Source organism: Palaemon carinicauda, chromosome 1 (genome assembly GCF_036898095.1).
Source record: "Palaemon carinicauda isolate YSFRI2023 chromosome 1, ASM3689809v2, whole genome shotgun sequence".
NCBI lineage: Eukaryota > Metazoa > Arthropoda > Malacostraca > Decapoda > Palaemonidae > Palaemon > Palaemon carinicauda.
The window spans coordinates 286,724,519-286,751,990 of record NC_090725.1 but is presented as its reverse complement, the minus strand read 5'-3'; the positions used below and the strand labels follow the sequence as shown (position 1 = coordinate 286,751,990).

Below are 27,472 nucleotides of genomic sequence, written 5' to 3'. Positions count from 1 at the left end.
TACATTTTGAAGTTACAGTATTCATATGCAGATACCTCTCTTATCAGAACGAAGCACCGAAGACGACCAGGTTATCTAAGTGTGCTTCTCACCCCTCCTTCAACTCATCTGAAAACAGTTGTACAGTATGTCCAGAGGTGGAAAGTAGCGTGGAGCTCTCCTAGTGATGTTTTCCTCGACGAGTCCCGGGTCAAATCACCTTGTACCTCCTGTCCTACTTGAACAAATCAGAACGGGGTATCCCTATCAGCTGACCAGTGATCTTTCAGACACCAGACAAAGGATTTTGGGTGGAGATGCTCATGTGGAACAAGTTTTTCCAAGGAAAAGTGGCCGAGCTGGTACTTCTGTCTCCAGTAATAATGGTTGTGCAACCTCTTTGAGCCTGCTGATGCAATCAACTGACAAAAAGACTCTTGCTGCTGCCTTGCCTATCAGCATGACCAAGTACTTCAGGCCATTACACTCACAGAGGAGAGCAAATCCCTTCAAAAATTAACTCTCCAACTCAGGGTAGTCATCTTTCAAACTCCAGTGTCTCCAAGGTATGCAGACCACGAGTATTGTGCACTTGTACCTTGTCGGGGCTGAGGGTGTGGTAGGATGCTCCAGAGATTCCACTCTCCCAACAAGTAAGTCCATTCTGCCTCAAGGTCAGTGCACAGTAGGTAATCAGGGGAAGACGAGGGCCCAGGAAGGCCAACAGCAACAGAAGAATTCTTAGCATGGAATGGCTGAGGCAGGGGACAGTGACATTGCCTTAGCTAGCAGTATAATACCCTAGAGACTGACCATATATTCATATGATCTGTGCCCAAGCTCCCTCTCTTACCCAACCTAGGACCAGGGAGGCCCAGGCAATGACTCCTGATGAGTCAGCAGGTAGACCTATAGGCTTCCCCAAAAACCCCATTCTTAGCTCAAAACAATGATGAGGTTGCAGACATTAAAGAAACCCCAGTCTGGGAAGTTCCAGGCAGGGATGCTTCCAATAGCTGCCCCACCACAACCCTGTCCTTTTTCCTCTGCCGACTGGACAGAACAGCCACGACCCAAGGCTCCATGGCATGGGGATAAGGTCCTTCCTCCCACATTCTTGGTCTTGACCACCTCGAATGGTGCCATCCTCTCAACTCATGTGATAACTCAATGGAAGGAGGAGGATAGAGGTTGCTTTAGTTTTTCCGCAAACCTTGGTACAGAAAGTGTACGGAACCTTACACTTCCGTCCTGGGTGGAAACAGAGGTAACTGGGTAACTGGGGAACTGGGGTCCTAGTAGAGGGTACCAGGCGGGCTGGGACTAGCTGTCAGCATGGGCAGCCAGAGTGCCCATCCCATGGCTCCAGATCCCACAGGGTTGGAAGCCACTTGGGGGCCATCCATCGAGAGAGAGAGGTTGTGTCCAAAGGATCCCTATCCTTATGACTATGGCTAGCCTTCCTGGACTTCTTCACCCTCTTCAACTTTTGCTTATACTTCTTCATCTTAAAAGAAGTGTCAGAATCAGACTCGGAGGAGGAGGAGGAGGAGGAACAGCACACATGCTTCTTCCTCTTTCTGGTACTTATACAAGGCTCTGTGAGCAGTGGGGTTGCTTCAACAATAGCCACAACACTTAGACAAAATATCACGGGGGAAAGGGAAGGAACAATTCAAGGGCTCCGCGACTCAGAAAACAAGGGGGCAGGAGACACAACCATTGACACAGAAGGAGCAGGTGATACAGGTGCCCTGGGACACAAAGTACTGTACAAGGTTTAGGATGATGGGCACAGAGGGAAGGGGTGGGATACACTGTGGCCAGGTCAGGGATCGGAGTAACTCTAGGTATAGGGGCAATATATACTTTGGCGTTGGCAGTATTCATATGCCAAATATCAAGGGGGCAACACCTCCCAGTGATGGCAACACTTTTACCAGCGCAGGAGTCATTTTACGGGTCTTCATAGTCCTTATAGGCTTAGGGAGAAGGGGCCACTGGAATTCCTAACACTGGGGCACCACCATGCCTGACACCACTGGCTTCATTGGGATCCCAAGGGACACTGGCACTGAGGAAATCGAGGGATAAGTAGTCTTAGCTACAATATCCCTCAACAGTCATAAAAGGCCTATCTGAAAGATCTTGTCATCAGCAGTCTCCCTGGTAACAGGTAAAGAGCTTCCAGCTTCCAAAGGGGTGCAGCTTACACTGGGTGTCCCCCACACCACCAAAACCTAAAAAGCACGCTGAAGTAGCTCTGATGCATACTCCCAGGAGACTGAGCAAGAGGTGTATGCACATGGGTAGCAGAAGCAGTCACACCCCTGAGGAAACTGAAGAAGCAAAAGACTTAGTGTCATCCTGGATGTTTCCAAGAAAGATCTGGCAAAAGCTAAGCCCTTTTCTTCTCCCTCCAGGCATATGCCTGCCACTGCACAGGAAGCCACAACCTTCACTTGGCGCATGGAGATGATTACGAACATTCATGACCCCTACAAAATACACAGAGGGAGTGTGGATCCACAGCCGGTTTATCGATAAATCAGTTACAGCCTCCACCCTTCCCCCCGCAAACATGGACCTCCTGTTTCACTTCCATATTCACAAGTGCACAACCTCATTCACTTTCTGCATTCCTGCAATAGAAAAAGAAAATTAAAAAGTTTGATAAGGCACTGGCAGTAAATGTGTACTCAACAGTGGTTTAATCAAAAGTGAAGTTCTCCGGCTGGGAAAAGTGGCGGGACTCCTCACATACACCCTTCACCAGCTGGATAATCATTCATTATCCAAACTTTAATGACTGTCTCCAGCTCACGCTGAACTAATCTCCGTAATCAAAGGTCGAGGGTTTGTATTCCGCATAGGAATGAAAGCAGGCCCAATAAAGGTAGGTAATAAAAGTGTCTAAATAAAAGTGCATCAATAAGCAGCATTGTTGCTAATATAGAAACCCTGAAAATTACAGGTAATACCTATTACATTACTAACAAACATAAGAAGCAATAAAATACCATATTCTTTATGAAATGTGAACTTTCAGTAGTTGGAGAATAATCACATTAAATCACTACGATATACGGTACACGTATTGAATAAAACTAAGCAAACAATATATATGTGCTCGATTTTGAGTTGATGTTACCTTCAAGTGACATCCCAGGAACTAGGTGGCTATTATATTTTTTAGGTTAAACTTTTTGGTTTATAATTTTTGGTGGGAAGCTCATGCTTTAAAACCATATAGCGCAATGAATTTTGGGGAAGGTCATTAACCCTTTTACCCCCAGGCTCTTTGGAAATTTCCAACCCTTGACCCCCAAGGAGTTATTTTTTCCCCAGCACATTTTGCAGTATACATTTTTTAAATTGCTCTAACAGCCTTAATTTTTGTCATAGAGAGGTCAGGTTGGTCTCATTCTCTTGGAAAATGCCCGAATTTTCTCAAAAAAATATGAAAAATATGAAAAAATAAAAAATAGCATTATTTTGCAAGGACTTACCGGTACGTCCATGGGGGTAAAGGGATGAGTTTTGTGAAACGTACCAGTACGTCCTTTGGGGGTAAAAGGGTTAAAATAACAAGTGGTGTTTTAACAATCAATAACTAACCATTATGACTATTGTTTCAAGCACTGTCCCATCGAGTTCATGAGGAGAATCCCTCCTCCTCTCCCTCAAGTGGCTTCATAACATCTAAATATCTGCTTCCTTCCAACTTCACTTTTCAAGAATCAGCAATCTGCTTCCCTCCTACTTCACTTTTCAAGAATAGGCAATCTTTAGATTACTGTTAAATGTATCATGACTGCTTCTAATACTCTACTTTCTAGCTTTGGAGCTTTCTTCCAAACCTTATTTTCTGACCTTGCTACCTTCTGGAGGTAGGCATATTTTTTCTTTTAGTGTTGTTCAACTCTCCTCTTTTATTAATTTTTCTAACCAAGGTTAACCCTTTTACCCCCGGGGTATTTGGAAATTTCCAACCCTTAACCCCCAGGGGGTTATTTTTTTCCCAGCACATTTTGCAGTATATTTTTTTTTAAATTGCTCTAACAGCCTTAATTTTTGTCATAGAGAGGTCAGGTTGGTCTCATTCTCTTGGAAAATGCCTGAATTTTCTCAAAAAATTATCCAAAAATATGAAAAACATATTTTGTATAGCATTTTTCTGCAAGGACGTACCGGTACGTCCATGGGGGTAAAGGGATGAGTTTTGTGGAACGTACCAGTACGTCCTTTGGGGGTAAAAGGGTTAAGCAGATTCTGAATTGACTGACTATAACACTGGCAACTGATTTTGAAAAAAAAGGATAGGCCTATTCCTTTTTTCTAATCTATAACTAAAATTGGTGCTATTATAGTATGTTATCTACCGTCAAATTTCTACTATAGTATGGTATCTACCACAAAGTATATTAACTACCGTCAATGTTTATCCTCCTGTTTGATGAGGATTATCAAACAGATTACTTACCACCAGTATGTTATCCTCATTGGACTTTAATGATAGTTTAATAATATTTATTGGAAGGACAACATGGATGCATAATTATAAGCAGTTTGTAGGTTACGTTAGGTTAGGTTAGGTTAGGTTGGGTTGAGTTAGGTTAGGTTATCAAGTCGGTAGTGATCCTCCTTATTAGAGGCGGATTAGCAAGTAGACCGTATTCTTAGGGACTGATGGTAGGTATCATAGTATAGTCAGAGAGGGGTGGTAGATAGCAAAATCGGCGGTAGATAGCATACTATAATAGCACCCTAAAATTATTCTGCAAAATAGCTAATATGCAAGCTGAACATTCTGTCAATAAGAGACGAGTAACACATTGACTATCCAGAAATTATGTAATGAAGAGATCGGGTAGTTGAATCAGTAGAACTTCAAAAGTTCAAAGTTGGAGCAAAGGCTTTTTTGTTGACCAGGCGGACATGAGTCTTTTTATAGTTTATATATGACATATTTGTTTTTGATGTTGTTAATAGTTTATAGCCTATATGACATGCCTTTTTTGACGTTGTTACTTATTTTAGAATGATTTATTGTTAATTTGTTCTCTTCATTTATTTATTTCCTTATTTCCTTTCCTCACTGGGCTATTTTTCCCTATTGGGGCCCTTGGGCTTATAGCATCTTGCTTTTCCAACTAGGGTTGTAGCTTGGATAGTAATAATAATAATAATAATAATAGAGCTAGTACAGTTTCAATCCTTCCCTGTCACTAATATAAAAAGAGATAATGAAGCAGATTATGTTAAGAGACCGCTTTACCTTACAAAAAGTTGTACTGCAATATACCTTCCAATATAGGGTAAAAAAAAGGTATACTGTACTGTGATTAGTTTGTACAATTGCTCTACCTTAACCCTTTCACCCCCAAAGGACGTACTGGTACGTTTCACAAAAGCCATCCCTTTACCCCCATGGACGTACCGGTACGTCCTTGCAAAAAAAATGCTATAAAAATTTGTTTTTCCTATTTTTTGATAATTTTTTGAGAAAATCCAGGCATTTTACAAGAGAATGAGATCAACCTGACCTCTCTATGACAAAAATTAAGGCTGTTAAAGCAATTTAAAAAAAAATATACTGCAAAATGTGCTGGGGAAAAAAATAACCCCCTGGGGATTAAGGGTTGGAAATTTCCAAATACCCCGGGGGTAAAAGGGGTTAAGCTTTGCTTTTAGGAATTAATGATTTGGATAGAAACTAAAATAGAAAGAAATACTTACGGATATTTTTCATTTTGACCACCAAACCATTGACTTCAAGTACTTGAACTTTCATATAATTGGAATGAACTGGACAAAGATCTCCATCTAGAACCAATGTCTTGATGGCTAAGAATTCGCCAACCCTTGGAAGACTCCTCATTATAGGATATTTTGAAAACATGGTATCTTTATTACCATTTCCATCCTGAAAACAGACAAACATCAGATAAATTCTTTATATATCTACATCAAATACAATAATACACTACAGGCACACTAATATGGAAAATTAACTAGATTAGTAATTATAAACATGTTTAATAAATACAATAAACTAATATGGCCATTTCTGGTCTGCGACCCGTGCCGCCCAGTGAAATGCTCCTTTAACATCATTTCTATGGTAAAAACTGCTATTAAAAGCAGTTTTTACCTTAGAAATGATGTTAAAGGAGCATTTCACTGGGCGGTATGGGTCTCTCGCCCAGAAATAGATTTTTCCTTTGTCAAAATCCCTTTTATAATACTGTCCACCACTGTCTTGTAATCTAGTTCAATTTAACAGTTAGGATTTGATAATGTATATACAGTATTGGAATTGTGGCAAATTTATTATGTAGCTCTAGATGATTATAAGAACCATAATCTTAGTTGTCCTAATTCCTGTGAATTGGACTGGGAACACTTACTTAAGTGTACACAGATCCATGCTTCCGGAAAAGAGCATAAATCACCAAAATGAAGAAAATAAAAGCACAAAAACAAAGCAGTCAAGTCAATACTTAACCCTTTTACCCCCGGGGTATTTGGAAATTTCCAACCCTTAACCCCCAAGGGTTATTTATTTTTCAAGCACATTTTGCAGTATATTTTTTTAAAATTGCTCTAACAGCCTTAATTTTTGTCATAGAGAGGTTAGGTTGGTCTCATTCTCTTGGAAAATGTCTGAATTTTCTAAAAAAAAAATTATCAAAAATATGCAAAAAATATTTTAAATAGCATTTTTTTGCAAGGACGTACCGGTACGTCCATGGGGGTAAAGGGATGAGTTTTGTGAAATGTACCAGTACGTCCTTTGGAGGTAAAAGGGTTAACACTAAACAGGAACCGAATGCAAAAGTTTCTTTGTACTTTGAATAATTTAAAAATTATAACATTAACGAAACTGTTGAGGACAATGCGTCTTGACGGCATCTCGAGATAACAAAGAACAACAAAAGGACCAGAACTTACCACAAGCAACTTATTTGAATACATTTACCAAATAAGTATACAGAGCGGTTAGTCAATTTCTTCTTATTGTTTGTTATGACACCACAGTACATGTCTGAAACCTACAATGAATGGGGTTCACTATCATTCAAAACATGATTCAACCACAGATTAATACAGTCAGCCATTAATTCGTGACTTTTACCTTTGCAGATTTGGCCATTCGCGATATAGATATCATAAGATATCTAAAGGTGGAATGTTGTCCAATTCTATGAGAGAAGGCCTGAATTGTCCAAAAAACGAGATCTCCCTATGGATCATATTCCCTGGAGGTGAGGTCACCTGTCTCCTCGTCTTTTGGCTCCTTGGATCTAGTTTTATTGAGATAATGTCCAGCTCCTTCCTGAGTGACTGATATCCATTGATTAGCTGCCAATACAAAATGACTATTTGTCCTAAATTGTATTTTTCCTGGCTATACAAACCCAGCTGAAGAGAAAGAAAACCAGGCAATTGTGCTGATTGGTTGCCTGGCAGTATGGGGCGAAGCTTAGCTCCGCCCACCCCCACCGCCAGCCCACTTTCCTCATTCAAATGCTTTAGGCTCAATGTGGAACATGAGAGAGGTGGTAGAGGCGGGCATTTATATTAAATGATTACGGGTTTATATAGCTAGGAAAAATCACAAATTTTTAGTAATTTGTATTTTTCCTAATATACTTACCGAGAACTACTTTCTTAGAATTGTCATTTGTTCAGACGCGATATAAAACTTCGTAATCATTTAATGTAGGAAGACTCAAAGGTTGGTGGGAGGTCTGCCTTTGCTGCTTATGAACAGCTAACTGCCCAGATATAGACCTGGTCTTGAATGAGAGCAGAGGACTAAGTTCACCTACCCCTGTCTCTCGACCCAACATGATGATGGTGGGGTCTAAGAGACTGGGAGCCGGGTTGCGCGATGCGTAAGAGCATCGCACGACCTGAGAGCGTGAATGTAAGAGAAACTCGACCCTAAAGTCACAGTGACTAGATGAACCTCCATCACCAAAAGGCAAAAGGGTTTATACATCCACCGTCTTCCCTGCCTAGCAGATGACGGGGGAGAATACCTGTAAACAAACTCTAGCAATCTTACTTGGGAAGACTTGTCTTCATGTATGGGACTCCAAGGGAGGAGACAGAGAGAAAGGCGGGGCACATGCACACTGCTTTCACACTGCCAAACATACCATAAAAATTAAGACAAGAGACTTCCCTGTCCCGGAGGAGCTGCAGAGGTCATACAATAGCTTGAGCCGCTACCACAGGGCCAAGGAAAAAGGTTTCAAGGACTTGTGAGTAAACTACTTCAAGTAAAAGCCCGTAAAGGTGATCTGGCGTTTCCCAACACCAGCCTTCGGCACTTGACCCACTGCAAGATTTCACTTGAAAGCGAGTGTGGGGGCAATGCCCCTGATCTTATGAGCTTTAACCCTCGCTGGTGCCTGAACTCTTGAGGGAGTCTCATACGCCTTGCGGATGGTTTCACGGATCCAGAAGGATATCTTGTTCCTCGACACCTCCCTCTTGGCTCTGCCGGTGCTAAAGAAGAGTCGTCAACATTCAGGTCTGAGATGCCGAGTTCGCTTAAGGTAGCGCCGGAGACACCTAACGGGACAGACAAGCCTCTCACCTGAACCGCCTCTCGCCGCATCCGGTAAGGAAGGAATAGTGAAGGCCTCGAACCTGGGATCATGGATCGCTGGGTTCTGAGTCTTGGCCACGAACTCTGGCACAAATCTCAAGGAAATCTCCTTCCAACCCTCTGCGTGAGTGATATTATAAGAGAGGACATGTAACTCCCCGACTCTCTTCGTCGATGCTAAGGCTAGCAGAAAAACAGTCTTAAGGGTCAAGTGCCTGTCTGAGGCACGGCTCAAGGGTTTGTAAGGAGCACGAGTAAGAGACCCGAGAACTAGAGTGACATCGTACTGGGGAACTCGAAGTTCCCATGGGGGACACAACTGTTCGAAGCTTTTAATGAGCATAGAAATCTCGAAGGCGTTGGAGATATCTATGCCCTTCAGACGGAGTACCATTGCAAGGGCAGACCTGTAACCTTTAATGGCAGAAACCGAAAGGAGCTTATCTCTGCAAAGATTAGGAAGCCTGCAATCTGAGTCAGAGAAGCTCCGACCGAAGAGATCCTCCATCCACTACACGAATCACAGAAGACCGACCACTTCCCCTGGTAGACCGAGGAGGAGGATCTTGTAAGGTACCCTGACATCTCTCTCGCAGCGAGTCGCAAAAAGCCTCATGTTCTGAGGAGATGCTGGAAAGTCTCCACGCGTGAAGTCTGAGTGACTTCACCGCCTGGTGGTACCTGCTCGACAAGGGTTGCCGAAGGAGATTGGGCCAGGAGCGAAAACAGGAGCAGGTCTCGGCTGCACAGAAGCAACAGGAGCACGACCAGCGGTACCCTTGCTACTTCCCGTGGGCTTGGCCTGACTCGGCCTGGCCGCGGACAGTTTCGCGGGACCAGGTCCCTTGAAACTCGCAGCCTGCGCCTGGTGGATAATGGAGTCCTTCAAGTCGAGGCGCCATTTATCCCACACGGCCCGAACTTCCTCTGGTGGAAAGAGAGAAGTTGCAGCTCTAATAAAAGCATTCCCGAGTGCCCTGAGTGCCAGGGCATCTCCTGAACCAATCTGTCTTGCCAAATGAGCGGCTACTGCCTCACACTTTTTGAGGATCAGATTGGCAAACTGGGTAGCAAGTCCAAGAGAAAGGCAACAGCTTTCCCACCAGACAAAGCTAGGTTCCTGTACTGCTCCATGGGTTCGGAGGTAACGAGCTTGGTGTCCCGCGCGAACACTGGCCGTACCACACCAGTGGTCGAGCCTGGAGAGCAGCTACAGAGATGGACTCCATAGTTGAAATCTCAGAGGCCGAGAAGGAGACACTCAGATTTTAAACTCTCGACCGAGGAACCCCCAGCAAGCACTCCTACTGCAGGGTCGAGAGGGAGAGGACAAGGCACAAAAGACTTTGTGACGTAGTACCTCTTCTGTCGCTGAAGTGGTTGAGGGAGAAGCTTGTTCGAACCTTGGCTCCTAAGCGAGTCACCAGGTCCAGCGATCTGGTCTCTTACTCGGTCCAATACTCGAGCAGGCTGTCTCGACCAGGATAGCATGATGGGCCGTGAACTACCTTCGGGAGCTCCCAATAGGATCTCCAAGGCTTTACACTTATCCTCAGACGCTACCGCAGGAGGAGCCCTGAGGCCATTAATCTCATGCATGAGGTTAATGTCCTCTACGAACGGCGACTCCACCTCGGGATCTTCTGTCTCCCCGGCAGATGAAGGTTGTGGAGGTAGCTGATCCCTCGGTCCCTCTACATCCAGAGGTGTAGGGGAAGCTACACGAATGATGACATCCTCCATGAATAGGCTCGCTCTGATCCTAAGACCGAACCGGGCGTGTATTCAGGAGTCGAGGAAGGACTCTGGCAGGGTTCATCCCCGAAGCAATGCTTCGAGGTTCCCACTGCGACCGTGTGTGTGACTGGTCGCTGCGAGCCCCACGAAGCTCCCAAAGGAGCTTGAGCGCGATCGAGGTCGCTGGGAACTGCAGCGCTTACACCAGGAGGTGTATACCGGTTAGTAGCGCGTGTGGTGTGCGCGGCCTCACCTGTTACACGGCCAGAAAGCATGGCGGTTGGCTGCACCTTGTGTGGCTGGTATGCGCAAGAGCTAGCCTGGTCGTGCACGACCGGCTCCCATGTCGCGGGCTGAGCCGCGAGGTGGCTCCATGCCGGGACTGAGTCACGCAGGTCGAGTGCGCGGCTGTCTGGTCCTGCTCCCTGATCACGCGACACAAGAGTCGCGGAGTCGGTCCACGTGGCTACCCCCGTGGAGGTAGTCGTGCGTACCGCGGATTTTTCACGAGACCAGAGCTATGATTTCTCATGCTGAAGCCAGGATTCTTATTTCCCCGCTCAAGAGCAGTTCAACTCGAGTCTGAACAGCAGCTCAGGGGCCTGAGGAGCCCGTCACCGTGCTCTGGGCAACGATACCCATGCCCTCGAGCGCAGTTGTCATGCATGGAGGCCTTGCGCGAGATTCGCCATGAACAATCCCACAAGTGCGGGGAACACGGGAATCTCTCGCGTCGCCTTCATCCTCCAGCGAAGAAGAGGTGTCTTGGGGCACCATGTCCCTTCGACTGCGACTGGCCTTCCTGGCCCTCTTCGCTTTCCTCTTCTTACTCTTCCTCTTTCTCCTTGGGGGAGAAGAGTCAGTCAGAAGATGAAGACGAAGAGGAGGAGAGAGAGGAGGAGGAACTAGGAGAGGAATACCGCCCACGCTTCCTCTTCTCGTACCCCCTCCAAGATACTGGAACGGTGGTCAAGGCAACAGCAGACGACACTGAACGACCATGAACAAATGTATCTTCAGCTAGAATCAAAGTAGAGGGTGCACTGAATCTCTGCTTCGAAGCCGTAGGAGATACCTGAGCCATGTCCGTAGGAAGAGCCATGGTCGGTGAATGTGGTGAACCTGAAAAACATCTTGTATCAGCAAGAGTTTTAAGATTTTGATTTTAAATGACTTGCGGGTGAAGCTGCAAAGGGTTTGCCAGCAGTCGTTACAGAAATATCAGTGTTCAAAACATTTCTCTCTCTTGTTTCAACAGGGAGTCCAGCAGTTAATTTACCCTTGGAAAAAGTTTGTGTTTTGCCAGGAACAAATGCTTTATCAGGTACATGGTCAACAACAACGGGCATCAGGGAACATGGGAGTCAATAAAGTTACAAAATCAGTTACATTCATGTGTTCATCAACAATCAGATCATTCAAATGACGTTGTTCACGCTTGTCCGCCAGAGTTAAATGACGGTTTAACAAATTCAAGTCAGGCTTACCTGATAATCCGAGAGATGCCCCAAGTTCTTCTTACCAGGTTACATGTCGTCATCGGTATCAGATGGTCCAACAATCCGTCGGGTGTCCCTCGAGATTGCCGAAGTAGCGGGAGCGCTAAGGTCACCCGCTCCCCCGGCCAAACCCAAGAACTCCCCGACAGGCTATGAATCCGAGCTTCCCAAAATCATACTAACACACTCCCCAGACTTGGAGAGGGCCTGAGTAGACTTTGCTGTGGCAGTCTCTTGAAACGACACACTTACCACCTGCTCACCCTTCTTCTCCTTCGAGAGAGGCGAGCTCTCCGAAGCAGAAGCTGTAGGGGTCCGGCCATATTTGCGTCAATTCTCGAAAGCTTGCCACTGCAAGGGCGGCCAGGATTCACACTCACAGCAGGGAGAACCTTGAGAGCAAGGTTTTCCCTTACATGTTGGGCAGAGCGTGTGCGGGTCTGCAGAAAGTGACGAAAGTCACCTACTGCAACGCCCGCCACGGCCTGCACAACATCGCATCTTACAAGTAACTTTCTCCTCCATAACAATCACCCAATACTAGTACACAAGCACAAGAGAAGGCAAAGGGCTGCAACGTAAAGAGCGGAGTGTAGCACAAACATCCACGTTGAGCCGAAGCGAGTGAAATGAGAAAAGAGGGCTGGCGGTGGAGGGGGGGGGGAGCTAAGCTCCGCCCCATACTGCCAGCCAACCAATCAGCACAACTGCCTAGTTTTCTTTCTCTTCGGCTGTTTCAGCTGCACTGAAGCAAATTCCTATATTAAGTGATTACGAGGTTTGTATATCGCGTCGGAACAACTATGGTTTCCAAAATCTTTCCTGGAAACTCCTATTACTAGAGTAAGAAAAAACATCTAAGTATAATGCAATGATAGAGACTGAATAAACGGATTTTGAGCGAAGCGAAAAATCTATTTTTGGGTGAGGTAGCCATGTCGTCCTGATGGAAGTTCCTTCGTTAGTAGCTTCCTAGGTTATATTTGACTACAGTGATATATCCCAGGGAATTTACCAGAGGTATCCAGAATTCTTACTCCTGGAGCGAATATCCCTTGAAGATTTTTTAAAAAGGGATATCGCATAATATCAGAGGACGTATTCTTGACACGTCGCATAGCTATCTACACCCCTAATAGCGTTTTCGCTTCAAGGGGAAAGTGGCAAGAATATAGGAGAGCCGTTATTAAGGCAATGCTCTTACTGTACTGTAGACAGGCGCCACCCCGCCACCGCGTGGCGCCATCTAGCCATTCTTTGTAGCTTTGTAGGTGTTACAGATACAGTACATTAGGGAGGGATTCATTATCCTTTTGTCAAAAAGAGGGCGGGTCCATCAGGACGACAAGGCTACCTCACCCAAAAATAGATTTTTCGCTTCGCTCAAAATCCGTTTTTTGTGGCTCAGGCCATGTCGTCCTGATGGAAGTTTACCAAAGCATTAATGTATCTGTGGATTTTCAATAGTGCCATTCATCTCGAGATACATTTTCCTTTGGTCTTCTGGACCTAGAGACACTTGATGTTACCGTTATACATCATTCAACTGATCATGGCATATGTCAGTGCTTACTGCCCCCTACAGGGAAGAGTCTGGGTAGACTTTAGGAAAAAAACCCGAGGATTGTGAGTTCAAGGAACAGACTAGCAAACAGTTTGTATATTAGTGTCGTCATATACATAAAGCATAGTTTGTACTTAGATGGTATTGATCTGTGTAGGTTACTGAAACCTCCCGAGTCTGGTTGTTAATAGAGACAGACAGGTTTATATACATGTAGGAAACCTTAATTCAGTAAGATAAACAGGTTAGTACAATCAGTCCTTACCTGGTTGCTTGGAACAGTAATAACCTTAGTTCCCAATGTTTTCCTAAATATCAATAGGATCAAAAGACGCTCTGACTTTTATTCATAGTTTAGAATATTTGGAGCGAAATGAGGCACAAAGATTCCTACGGTAATGACTCTTTTCACTCATAATGAAAAACAGCAAAAAAGCTAAGAGAAAACAAAATACACGATCGCCAAAACCCCAAATCAGAGTACTTCACCAAAAAAGCAGACTGGTACACCGAGCAGGGAAAGCGAAGAAAAACTCTTAATGACGGACCAACGTGTTGTCGATCCGGCCGGCAGAGATGAACTGAAGAACAGAAAACGGGAATGATTCCTCCTACCACCCTTTAACGGGTGTTACCACCCAACCACCACAAGGCGGTTGCCTAGTTTAGAAAAATTCTGCCGAAATAGAGATAATTAGCTACGTATATATAACTGCCAGGTAAGTTCTACTCATAAAAACAAAGATTCCTACTATTGTTTACTACAAATAGAAAATAGAAATCATGGTTGTAACAATCAATTATATTTTATGCTGAATGAATCTGCATAAAAGCATAATTAGTAATAACAGAAATATAATAAGCTTCACCTGAAAAAGGAACACAAGCCACTCTATGGGAAATATGTAAAAAATTTCACATTGTATTCTGTTGTTACAAAGAACACTATGCATATAAGTATGCATGGCACATGTGTTAGTCTATTATGTTTAATGTCACCTGCGTAGTTAGAACATTCTATAGTGTCGTCACTAGACACATCACTCAAGATGATATACCTTAAGAGTCTATCATGTACACCCTTCACTAAAAGTCCCAAATAGTGCACTGTTCTTTGCAGAAATCAGGTAGCAGGTTTTAGAATACTACCTCCTGCCACCACAAAATGTTTTATCTCCTGTAATTGTTTTGCGTAGTGTTTGAAGAAGACTCTGGATGACTTCCATCCAGTATAAGCACAAAGACTTTCAAACGACATAGTATGAAAGAAATTTAGAGATGAGGCAACTTTCCTCGGATCATGACCTGCGGGTGTACTGTCTGGATCCGTTCTGCGAATAAAATAGGTGATTTTTGCCCTTATCTGTTTCAAGGATAATGTTGAACCTGATGTTTCTCCCCTGAAAAGCTGACCTCCCTTAAAGTCTGAAGTTCTACGAAGATAGACCTTTAAGCATTCCACTGGGTAGAGGGATGCTTCTTCCTTCAGAGGGCAGATTCTCCAGGGACCCCATCTATTAGTGGGCAGCTCGTTCTTGGCGAGAAACGTTGGGTCCGGAAAGAGGTTCAGTTCTCCGCAGTCTGTGAACTGAATGTGGCCATCATCCCTCGAGAGGGCCACTATTTCACTGACTCTGGCTCCTGAGGCTAGTGCAAATAAGAATATCACCTTTTGAGTCAAGTCCTTTAGAGAACAGTCTTCATTGTTCAGAGTTGATGCTAAGTGAAGAACCTTGTCCAGAGACCATGAAATAGGCTTTGGAGGGGCTGCGGGCCGAAGTTTAGCACAGGCTTTTGGAATCTTGTTGAAGATTTCGTTAGAGAAGTCCGCCTGGAAGGCGTAAAGCACTAGTCTGGTTAGGGCAGATTTGCACGTAGTGATCGTATTGGCTGCTAGACCTTGTTCGTGGAGATGGATGAAGAAGGATAAACAAAAATCTGTAAAAATCTCCTTAGGTTTCTTTGCCTTGACAAAGGCGACACATTTTTTCCAGGAAGACTCATATTGTCTTCTTGTTGACTTTGACTTGTATTCTTCTAAGAAGTCAATACTGTCCCTTGAAATCCCGAACCTTTTCTTGACTGCTAAGGTGAGAAAATCACGAGATGAAGGTTCCGGGTTTCCTGTGATGAAGCTGAGACAGTCAATTTCTGCACTTGCTGAGTCAGAACTGGATCCGGCAATGGTATCAGCTTCAGGCGTAGTTCCGTTACTAGGGGGAACCAGACGCTGTTGGGCCACTTGTGGGCCACTATTGCTGCTGTCCCGTGAAAGGATCTCAGCTTGTCGAGGACTTTCAGCAGAAGGTTGGCTGGAGGGAACAGGTATATCTTGGACCATCTGTTCCAATCTATAGACATCGCATCCATCGCTTCCGCTAGAGGATCCTCGTACGGGGCTACATACCAGGGTAGCTTCTTGTTGTCGCTCGTTGCGAAGAGGTCTATCTGCAGTCCTGGGACTTTGCGTAAGATGAAGGAGAATGATCTTGCGTCTAGGGACCATTCTGACTCTACTGAGTTGAACCTGGAAAGAGCGTCCGCCATCACATTGCAGAATTCTTGAAGGTGGACTGCTGACAAGTGCCATCTCTTCTTCTCCGCTAGTTGGAGGATGGCCAGTATTACTTGATTTAATTGAGGCGATCTTGAGCCCTGTCAATTTAGGCATCTCATTACCACCTCGCTGTCTTGAACCAGTCGGATGCGGATCGAACAGCGAAGTTTCAGTTTCTTCAGTGAGAGAAAAACTGCCATGGCATCCAGAAAGTTGATGTGGAAGGTTTTGAAGAGGGGAGACCAGGTTCCTTGGACTTTCCGATGATGAGAGTGGCCTCCCCACCCTTCCTTTGAGGCATCTGTGTGAACGGGCTCTGACAGTGGAGGTGGTTGCAAGGGTACCTTTTTCTTTAGGTTCTTGACCTCCGACCATGGCTTGAGTAGGGATCGCAGACGATTTGGTATAGATCTCTTTAGATCTCTTCAAGCGTTTGATGCGTATTTTCTTCAAACTCCTGATGCATCTTTTAATTGTGCTCTCAATACTGGGTCTGTCACTGAGGCAAACTGGAGGGACCCCAACACACTCTCCTGTTGCCTTCTTGATATCCTGGCGGATTGAAGGAGTCTCTTGAAAGATCCCGCTATCTCTTTCCTCTTCTTTGATGGAATGGAAAGGCAGCGTGACTGTAAGTCCCAGTGGACACCCGGCCACTGGAATGTCTGAGCTGGAGAAAGATGAGACTTTTCCAAGTTGATCTTGAATTCTAGGTGTTCCAGGAACTAAATCACTTCCTTGGAGACTTGCGTGCACTCCTCCTTGGAGGCTTGCGTGCACTCCTCCTTGGATGCTGCCCACACCAGCCAGTCGTCCAGGTAGGCTACCACCTGAATTCCTTTTAGGCGTAATTGATGAATGACTGCATTCGCAAGCTTTGTGAATACCCTTGGAGCTATGTTTAGGCCAAAGGGCATGGCTCTGAAGACGTACTATCTTTTCTGTAGTTTGAACCCTAGGTAGGGGGAAACTTGACGGTTGATTGGGACGTGCCAGTACGCATCCGTCATGTCTATGGAGACTGTATATGCCTGTTTGGGCAAAAGGTTCCTTATGTGTTGAAGCGTCAGCATTCTGAACTTGTAGTTCACTATAAACTTGTTGAGTGGTGATAGGTCCAGAATGACTCTGAGCTTTTCCGAGTCCTTTGGAACACAAAATAGCCTTCCTTGGATTTTGATTGACTTCGCCCTTCTTATAACTCTATTGTTTAAGAGTTCCTGAACATATTCTTCCAATATGGGGGTTGAGTGTTGGAAAAATTGAGGGAAGTTTGGTGGAGTTGTGTTCCAACTCCACCCTAGTCCATTCTTGACTAGGCTGTGGGCCCAGGGTTCGAAGGTCTAGCGATCCCGAAAGAGGAGAAGTCTCCCTCCTACCGGTAGCATCTCACTTTGAGTGCTGGTTGGAGGATTTACCTCCTTGGCCACGTCCACGTCCACCACTGTTGCCCCTGCCTCTGGAGGGGTGTTTAGAGGATCCTCGAAAGGAACCTTGAGACTTCGGCCTAAAGGTCGTTGATTGCCTTTCGAAAGCTGGTGTGAAAGCGGACGACTATGTCGCCACCGTCTGGGGCACCAGCTGGAAGGTGGTGGTTGGTTGTGCTACTGTCTGTTGCACCGTGGCCATGGGAAGCTGTTGTTGTTGCCTGGGACGAGAGGGCACTCTTGGTCGTTTCGTCTTCCTTTTTGGCTGGGAACCCTCTTCAGCGGAAGACCTTCTCTTGGAGGACAAGCCCCACTTGGAGAGGAGATTCCTGTTCTCCGTTGCAGCTTTGTCCACGACCTGTCTGACCACTTCGCTTGGGAAGAGGTCTTTTCCCCAGATGTTGGAAGCTATCAGTTTCCTTGGTTCGTGCCTCACCGCAGCCGAGGCGAACACAATCTCCCTGCAAGCCCTTCGGGCTTTAATGAAATTGAACAGGTCTTTGGTGACCGTTGCCAAATGAGACTTGGCGAAGACCATGTACATGTCTGGGATTTCTGAAATGCTGCTTGCCATTGTCTCTAGCCCCGTCTACAGAGACATAGAGGCGGCAAGACGTTCTTTTGTCTTCGGCTCCCTGCGCAGGAGAAAGTCCGACAACTTCGGGAGGTCTTCACCGAACTGTCGTCCGGCAATGTCTGCCTCCAGCTTCCCGACTGTGAAAGTGTTATAAACATCTTTCCAGTCCACATCATCCAATGGGAAGGCGAGGGAAAAGGGTCTACACTCCTCGAGTGTAGGACAAGGTTTCCTGCCTCAACTGCCTTTAAAGCTGCCTTAAACCCTTTGTCCAGAAAGGGAAAGGCACGAGAGGGATCAGCAATAAAGGAAGGGTGCTTTTTGCTGAGAGCCAGCACCTTGGAGCTAGTAAAGGCCCTCTCTTCTAAGGTGTTGGTAAATAAGGCCTGGGCCTTGGGGAGGTCAAGAACGATGACCTCTTTCGGCTCTGTCTCCTCTTTGGATGAAGGTTCCGTCCTCAGGCGGACATAGCAATCCGGATAGGCCCCTTTGCTGGGCCAGAACTCTACATCATCTACTGGGACAGTGACCAGTTTCTCGGAGAGGAAGATCTTCCCCCCTGACATCGGCATATGCTTCGCATACCTCCAAGGATTGACGTCAGAGAAGGCAGGAAGATCCTTGATGTTTAGCTTCTTCGGGGATAAACGCGTTGCCACGAGCTGGTGCATCTCCGTCCGAAGAGAAGCCTCCTTCTCAGACGATTTCTTTTGCATGTCCTGGAACATGGACAAAAGTGAGTGCAATGTACTCGTGATCGAGTCTAACTGGGGGGCAGAAGAAGAAGTCGAAGGCACCGGCTCGGCCACCATAGCTGAAGACAACAGAATCGTTTCGGCTTGCTCCGTTTCACTTTCAGAGGGTACGTCATCCTCCTGTTCCAGTTCTTCTACCAGGAGATTATGTTCAGTCTCCTCTGAGACAACTGACATGTTGTCCTCTAGTTGGATGCCCTTCCAGGCGGACAACAGATTCTATCGGAATCTGGACGAGGGGAATCTCGGGTTGAGCCTGGGGAACAATTGCATCCGAAGATGTCCTAGGGAACAGACAGTCTCTCATCCTCACATTAGGAAGGTATGGGCCAGAGGTGTTCTTCTGAAAACCCCTGACCCATTTTCGCAGCGTCTCTCTTGCTGCATCCCTTGACTCTGTAGACTTTTGATCGTCAAAAGCCTCCTTTACCAGTTTGTCACAAACGGTACATACCTGTGGGTCCCAATACTTTAGAGATCCCTTCGTGACTACGCAGCGAGCGTGGGCCCTGCACATGTCATGGCCGCAGAAGTTCCTACTGCGGACCCTGTAGAAGTTGTTCCCACACTCGGGATGCTCCTTCTGTAAAGAAAGAAAAGCATAAAAGTATTCGGTGAAATTCTCAGATTTCATCATACATATTTTAAATAATATTTAGCTTAGGATAGGGTAAGCTAGAAAAAGGAAAAGACACCTACTTGTGTCTCCTCTCCAGCCCATTGCTATGACCTCCTTCAATATTGAATAATAAATTCTTAACGAATTTAAGGGAAGATAATATCCTTGGATATAAAGTGTCTTCTTAACACTGTCTTCTAGATTCAATATTGGGGGTTTGGTAATGGTTGTTAACCATTAAAAAAGCAGAGAGAATCGCTCTCTTAAATGTGATGGTCTCACAATAGGCTTCCCATGAAGCACCTTGTAGGTTGGAAAAAATAGTATCGGCTACAGCACTGACTGCCGGCGGCATGCCGCCAGTACTGCCGTGCCTGCCGGCGGCATGCCGCCAGTACTTCCGTGCCTGCCGGCGGCATGCCGCCAGTACTTCCGTGCCTGCCGGCATATGCCGGCATGTTCTGAGCTATTGAAGGTAAGCACTGCCTTCAGGATGATGGGTGGCAGGTCGCCGGCAGTTGCTCTGCCGCCGGCAGCCGAAGGATCCCTCTATCAAGTAGGACCCCTCGGCAAAATATCTAGACTATGGGTGGCCGGCCGCCGACAGACAACATAGTTGCCGGCGGGCGGTCAGAGCATGCCTATTGCCGTTGGGTCGTCGATCAGCGGCGCCCATGGCAAGTGGCAGCAGAGCTAACTTCCGGCAGACAAGCGTCCAACATGGCTGTCGGCAGTCGGCCCAGGATGAGGAAAGGCAAAGGAAAAGAAAGGATGGAGGAAGGCAAAGGCTCAGCCTTGCCGGCCTACATCCGGAATGAGGGTTCAAATGGAAGAGGGAATTAAATTCGAGCTTCCATCCAACCATATCCCATCCATAGTGGTAGCATGGATATGGAAGGCAGTCCAAGGGAGGACAGAAGAACACTAAGAAAGATGAGGGTTCCTGCGGCAGCCGAATCAGGGAACCTCAGGCCAATTCTTCAGACTACCCATAGGGTCGAATGTAGAATGACGGCCAGGGTGTGATGGCTAGGCCAACACAAAAGGGACAGCAGGGGAGGGGCAAGGGTCCTATAGGTGAGGTAATACCCGAAGGCACTACCGACCTGAGCGATTCTGATCCCATAGTAGACGACCTCATAGTTGGGGAATACAATTCCCCAGGTTGGGCTAGTCTAAGCGAGAAGATGGCACACAGGACGCAATCTCAAAAGGGAACAGAATCTCGTACCAGAGATCTTAGGCAGTGGAAGAAATCAATTCTTCGGCTTAAGATCTACCAGCACAGGACTGTCTGCTAGGCCATGGGAGGAGGAATTGTCATATAAGACCTCCAGGGTATGGACTAGGGAGGTCTAGCCTGCTGTAAAGGCAACCTAACCCTACTTGGGAAATCATTTCACCAAGACGGGCGGTTGCCAAACACAGACATTCTACTCTGATGTCCTGTTCTAAGCTCAAAACCGACACAGTGGTTAAGAGAATAAAAACGGAACACCCCGGTAAAGATTTACCAGAACTCAGTTCAGGGCAAAGTTAACCGAGGATAGCCTACGCTAATCAGAGGGGAGAGGAATTGCTCTTAAATCCCATCAGGAGATTGGTATTGGCTTGAAAGGTATAGGAGATGTCAGTCTCCCCTTAACCTTTTTACCCCCGGGCTCTTTGGAAATTTCCAACCCTTAACCCCCAGGGGGTTATTTTTTTCCCAGCACATTTTGCAGTATATTTTTTTTAAATTGCTCTATCAGGCTTAATTTTTGTCATAAAGAGGTCGGGTTGGTCTCATTCTCTTGGAAAATACCTGAATTTTCTCAAAAAATTATCAAAAATATGAAAAAAAAAAATTTTATAGCATTTTTTTGCAAGGACGTACCGGTACGTCCATGGGGGTAAAGGGATGGCTTTTGTGAAACGTACCAGTACGTCCTTTGGTGGTAAAAGGGTTAAAAGACAATACAAGAGCAATTGGGGACATGTATGAAAGTATACTAAAGCCCCTAGGCTAGTAGCCTAGGTGCAGTGAGAAAGTGAGAATCGTTCACCGAAACTCTCTCATATGCTATCTTGGAAGAGGAAAATTTTATGCAGTAATATCTTAAATGTATAAAATATTGCCTGAGCTTCAATAAAACTTTACCAGGAAGGTTATATCATGCATGAAGTGTGAAGGTGCCTAGGCTAGGAAGCCTAGCACTCGTGAGGCTCGATCATAATTAGCCAAATCCACGACAACAATGACATAATATAAGAATCCCTAGCTAAATTGCTAAATAGCTAAAGTTAAAAAGCAAGCGATGCCGGGAAAGTCGTTCTGGCTAACTGAATGTACAAGAAAGAACGACCGCGTCCATGACGCCAGCCAGCTGGCAACAGCTCTTGTTACGTTAATTATGATCTCAATCGAAGAGTAAAACTGGCAAGAGCTTACATTTACACAATTCAAAGATATTACTTGACTTTCCAGAAGCAGATGAGGCTGGTGAAGACATCATAGCAACAAAATAAGTCCAAAATAGCGAGAGATAACACGGGATAAACACCGGTCAGCAAAGCTACAAGGGAAAGAATGGCTAGATGGCGCCACGCGGTGGCGGGGTGGCACCTGTTTACAGTACAGTAAGAGCGTTGCCTTAATAACGGCTCTCCTATATTCTTGCCACTTTCCCCTCGAAGCGAAAACGCTATTAGGGGTGTAGATAGCTATGCGATGTGTCAAGAATACGTCCTCTGATATTATGCGATATCCCTTTTTAGAAAATCTTTAAGGGATATTCGCTCTAGGAGTTAGAATTCTGGATACCTTTGGTAAATTCTCTGGGATATATCACTGTAGTCATATATAACCTAGGAAACTACTAACGAAGGAACTTCCATCAGGACGACATGGCCTGAGCCCAAAAAATGTTATTTTCATTAGTAAAATAAATTTTTGAATATACTTACCCGATGATCATGTAGCTGTCAACTCTGTTGCCCGACAGAAATCTACGGTCGGGATACGCCAGCGATCGCTATACAGGTGGGGGTGTACACAACAGCGCCATCTGTGAGCAGGTACTCAAGTACTTCTTGTCAACAAGAACTCAATTTTCTCCTCGGTCCACTGGTTCTCTATGGGGAGGAAGGGCGGGTCCTTAAATTCATGATCATCGGGTAAGTATATTCAAAAATTTATTTTACTAATGAAAATAACATTTTTCAATATTAATCTTACCCGATGATCATGTAGCTGATTCACACCCAGGGTGGTGGGTGGAGACCAGCATACATGTTAACAAAGAAGCTAAGTATCCCGTATTTCATTTTATTAGTTATTCAAAAATAACATAAAATAAATAAGTACCTGGTAAGGAAGACGACTTGAACCATTACTCTGCCTTTATTAAGTACGTCTTCCTTACTGAGCGTAGCGGTCCTCTTAGGATGCTGAACGACTCTTAGGTGCTGAAGTATAAAGGGCTGCAACCCATACTAAAGGACCTCATCACAACCTCTAACCTTGGCGCTTCTCAAGAAAGAATTGACCACCCGCCAAATCAACAAGGATGCGGAAGGCTTCTTAGCCGACCGTACAACCCATAAAAAGTATTCAAGAGAAAGGTTAAAAAGGTTATGGGATTATGGGAATGTAGTGGCTGAGCCCTCACCTACTACTGCACTCGCTGCTACGAATGGTCCCAGGGTGTAGCAGTTCTCGTAAAGAGACTGGACATCTTTGAGATAGAATGATGCGAACACTGACTTGCTTCTCCAATAGGTTGCATCCATAACACTCTGCAGAGAACGGTTCTGTTTGAAGGCCACTGAAGTAGCCACAGCTCTCACTTCATGTGTCCTTACCTTCAGCAAAGCAAGGTCTTCTTCCTTCAGATGAGAATGTGCTTCCCTAATCAGAAGCCTGATGTAGTAAGAAACTGAGTTCTTAGACATTGGAAGAGAAGGCTTCTTGATAGCACACCATAAGGCTTCTGATTGTCCTCGTAAAGGTTTTGACCTTTTTAGATAGTACCTAAGAGCTCTAACTGGGCAAAGTACTCTCTCCAGTTCGTTCCCCACCAAGTTGGACAGGCTTGGGATCTCGAACGGCTTAGGCCAAGGACGTGAAGGAAGCTCGTTTTTAGCAAAAAACCGAGCTGCAAGGAACATGTAGCCGTTTCAGATGTGAAAACTATGTTCCTGCTGAAGGCGTGGATCTCACTTACTCTTTTAGCTGTTGCCAAGCACACGAGGAAAAGAGTTTTTAATGTGAGGTCCTTAAAAGAGGCTGATTGGAGAGGTTCAAATCTTGATGACATAAGGAACCTTAGGACCACGTCTAGATTCCAGCCTGGAGTGGACAACCGACGTTCCTTTGAGGTCTCAAAAGACCTAAGGAGGTCCTGTAGATCTTTGTTGGTGGAAAGATCCAAGCCTCTGTGGCGGAAAACCGCTGCCAACATACTTCTGTAACCCTTGATCGTAGGAGCTGAAAGGGATCTTACGTTCCTTAGATGTAACAGGAAGTCAGCAATCTGGATTACAGTGGTACTGGTTGAGGAAACTGCATTGGCCTTCCCATTTAGACTGATAGACTCTGAGAGTGGATGTCCTCCTTGCTCTGGCAATCGCTCTGGCTGCCTCCTTCGAAAAGCCTCTAGCTCTTGAGAGTCTTTCGATAGTCTGAAGGCAGTCAGACGAAGAGCGTGGAGGTTTGGGTGTACCTTCTTTACGTGAGGTTGACGTAGAAGGTCCACTCTTAGAGGAAGAGTCCTGGGAATGTCGACCAGCCATTGCAGTACCTCTGTGAACCATTCTCTCGCGGGCCAGAGGGGAGCAACCAACGTCAGCCGTGTCCCTTTGTGAGAGGCGAACTTCTGAAGTACCCTGTTGACAATCTTGAACGGCGGGAATGCATACAGGTCGAGATGGGACCAATCCAGCAGAAAAGCATCCACGCGAACTGCTGCTGGGTCTGGAATCGGAGAACAATACAACGGGAGCCTCTAGGTCATCGAGGTAGCGAACAGATCTATGGTTGGCTGACCCCACAGGGCCCAAAGTCTGCTGCAAACATTCTTGTGAAGGGTCCACTCTGTGGGGATGACCTGACCCTTCCGGCTGAGGCGATCTGCCATGACATTCATATCGCCCTGAATGAACCTTGTTACCAGCGTGAGCTTTCGATCTTTTGACCAGATGAGGAGGTCCCTTGCGATCTAGAACAACTTCCTCGAATGAGTCCCTCCCTGCTTGGAGATGTAAGCCAAGGCTGTGGTGTTGTCGGAGTCCACCTCCACCACCTTGTTTAGGTGGAGGGACTTGAAGTTTATCAAGGCCAGATGAACCGCCAACAACTCCTTGCAATTGATGTGAAGTGTCCTTTGTTCCTGATTCCATGTTCCCGAGCATTCCTGTCCGTCCAATGTCGCACCCCAGCCCGTGTCTGATGCGTCCGAGAAGAGACGGCGGTCGGGGTTCTGAACAGCCAAAGGTAGACCTTCCTTGAGAAGAAAGCTGTTCTTCCACCACGTTAGAGTAGACCTCATCTCTTCGGAAACAGGAACTGAGACCGTCTCTAGCGTCATGTCCTTTATCCAGTGAGCGGCTAGATGATACTGAAGGGGGCGGAGGTGGAGTCTCCCTAACTCGATGAACAGGGCCAGCGATGAAAATGTCCCTGTTAGACTCATCCACTGCCTGACTGAGCATCGGTTCCTTCTCAGCATGCTCTGGATGCATTCTAGGGCTTGGTTGATCCTTGGGGCCGACGGAAAAGCCCGAAAAACTCGACTCTGAATCTCCATACCCAGGAAGACAATGGTCTGGGATGGGACGAGCTGGGACTTCTCTAAATTGACCAGGAGGCCCAGTTCCTTGGTCAGATCCATAGTCCATCTGAGATTCTCCAGACAGCGACGACTTGTGGGAGCTCTTAAAAGCCAGTCGTCTGACGGAGCCGGACACAAGATCATGGTACTGCTGCACAGCCTGTGAACTGTCAACCATGGGAAGCGAGGAAGTACAGCGACAACCCGAAACTGTCTAGACTGTCTGGGTAGTACAGACAACTCCTTATCGGGTTGCTGAGGTTGCCGCACTGCGTCACAACAAGTCACCTCTGCTGGTTGTTGAACGTCTTCCCAGTGACACACTGACTCCGTAAAAAAAAAAAAAAAAAAAATCCTCTATCAAGGACTAAGCTTGGACTGCATGTCTTGCAACCAAGCCCAAGGTCTATGGGAGCAGGTGTGGCAACAGACGGGGTTAGCGACTGAAGCGGAACCATTTACCCTCCCTGGAAGCATGTTATGCTTAAATAAAAGTCCATAGGAGGCTAAGCAGCTTAAGGCTCCTCTCCAAATGACAGAGTCCTCAAGGGAATATCAGAAGGAGGGAGAACAGCACTTTCTCATCTACAGGAACCATATCCGAGAAAAGCTAAGTTCTCTCAGTGAGGGTTTCACTGGTGCAAAAGCAGCAGACCAGAAGGCAACGTTATGAAACTGCTTGACAGTCTGTGAACTGTCAAAAACTGAACTGTCAACCACAACAGGAGCGTGAGGACATACAGCACTGGTGTATAAGTAGCAGACCAGAAGGCAACGTCATGTAACTGCATGACAGTTTGTGAGTTGGCAACAACTTGTGTGGGGAAGCCTCAACTCCTGCCTGACTAGTTTGCTGCTGGCAAGTGGCGGTAACCACAGTGTGTTGCGGAGGCTGACACACCGTGTCAAAACACGGCAGCTTGTGGTAGCTCCCGCACGGCAACGGAGTGCTCTGTATGTGGGAGTCATCATACATCTGGCAGGGTTGACTGTGCATGGGTGGAGGAGCTCTCACAACAAGAGTGTGAGAGCAGGAAGCCATGCCGGGCGCACAACCGTGGGAGGTGTAGGCCCACGGGTGCATCGTCAACCTTCTCCGCAGTCGGAGTGTGGGAGCTGGCAACAACAAAAGCAGAGTGCTGGTGCGTGGGAGGGGCTGCGGTGGGTTGAGGAGCATGCGGTATGGTATGCAGAGCATGCTGTAAGGTATGCAGAGCATGCTGTAAGGTATGCAGAGCATGCTGTAAGGTATGCAGAGCATGCTGTATGCAGAGCATGCTGTAAGGTATGCAGAGCATGCTGTAAGGTATGCAGAGCATGCTGTAAGGTATGCAGAGCATGCTGTAAGGTATGCAGAGCATGCTGTAAGGTATGCAGAGCATGCTGTATGCAGAGCATGCTGTATGCAGAGCATGCTGTAAGGTATGCAGAGCATGCTGTAAGGTATGCAGAGCATGCTGTAAGGTATGCAGAGCATGCTGTAAGGTATGCAGAGCATGCTGTAAGGTATGCAGAGCATGCTGCATGGGCTGCGGAGAATGCCGCATAGTGCTGGAACCCGGCAGCTCTACAGAACCTTCCCACTGCTGATGCGGTAGCTCACGCATGTTAGCAGATGGTGCAGCAAGAACATGCGTCTGGCAGGGTGGACTGCGCATCGGTGGCGGAGCTCTCACAGGTGGAGGGTGGGAGCAGGCAGCCGCAGTATCTGCTGAGCGCACAACCTCGGCGGGTTGTAGGTTGACAGGCTGCATTGTCAACCTTCCAGCATGATACTCCTGCATGAAGGAGCAAGCTGAGACTGTATAGTCTGCAGCATGGACCACTAGGGTCTATGAAAGACAACAACAAACGGAGCTACTGTCCGTTGTGACTGAGGGTCTAAAACAGCTGGTGCGGCAACAGACGGAGTTACTGCCTGTTGCGGTACCACCTAGCCTCTCTTAGGAGGTGTGCAGTTGTCGTACTGCAGCGAGTCCGAACTGACCCAGTGGCTACACCTAGGCCGTTGGACTTGCGCGGAAGGGACCGACTTGCACTTAAAAGCTGCAAGATTTGGTCCATGGTTTCTGCGAGAAACCTCTTCCGCAGACGAGGAATAAATGGGCTCTCTCGTCTTTGTGTGGGTGGGGTGATCACGTCGGCAACGTGTGTAGATACACCCGAAACCACAGAGGGAAACGTCTGTTCGTCGATCAAGGCCTGTGGAACCCATAAGTCCTTCGACATTACTTCTCCCCTGGGCTTGGGAGCTTGTAAGAGGTATCGGACTAGGTGAACAACTGGCACGAACAGACGAACCCTCGAACGAAACACTGTAACACT

General features: G+C 46.4%; 1 protein-coding gene across 5 annotated transcripts in view; it reads right to left on the bottom strand.

Annotated features, from left to right (window-relative positions):
• Positions 1–27,472, bottom strand: part of LOC137657444 (uro-adherence factor A-like) — a 115,029-nt gene that overhangs the window by 47,702 nt on the left and 39,855 nt on the right. For all 5 annotated transcript variants that reach the window (XR_011047143.1, XR_011047142.1, XM_068391793.1 and 2 more), the window contains exon 4: positions 5,719–5,905. Coding sequence is in view for 3 of the 5 variants with exons in the window: in XM_068391793.1 (XP_068247894.1) it covers positions 5,719–5,905 (187 nt within the window). In the remaining 2 variants the exon portion in view is untranslated. The remainder of the gene's footprint in view (positions 1–5,718; positions 5,906–27,472) is intronic.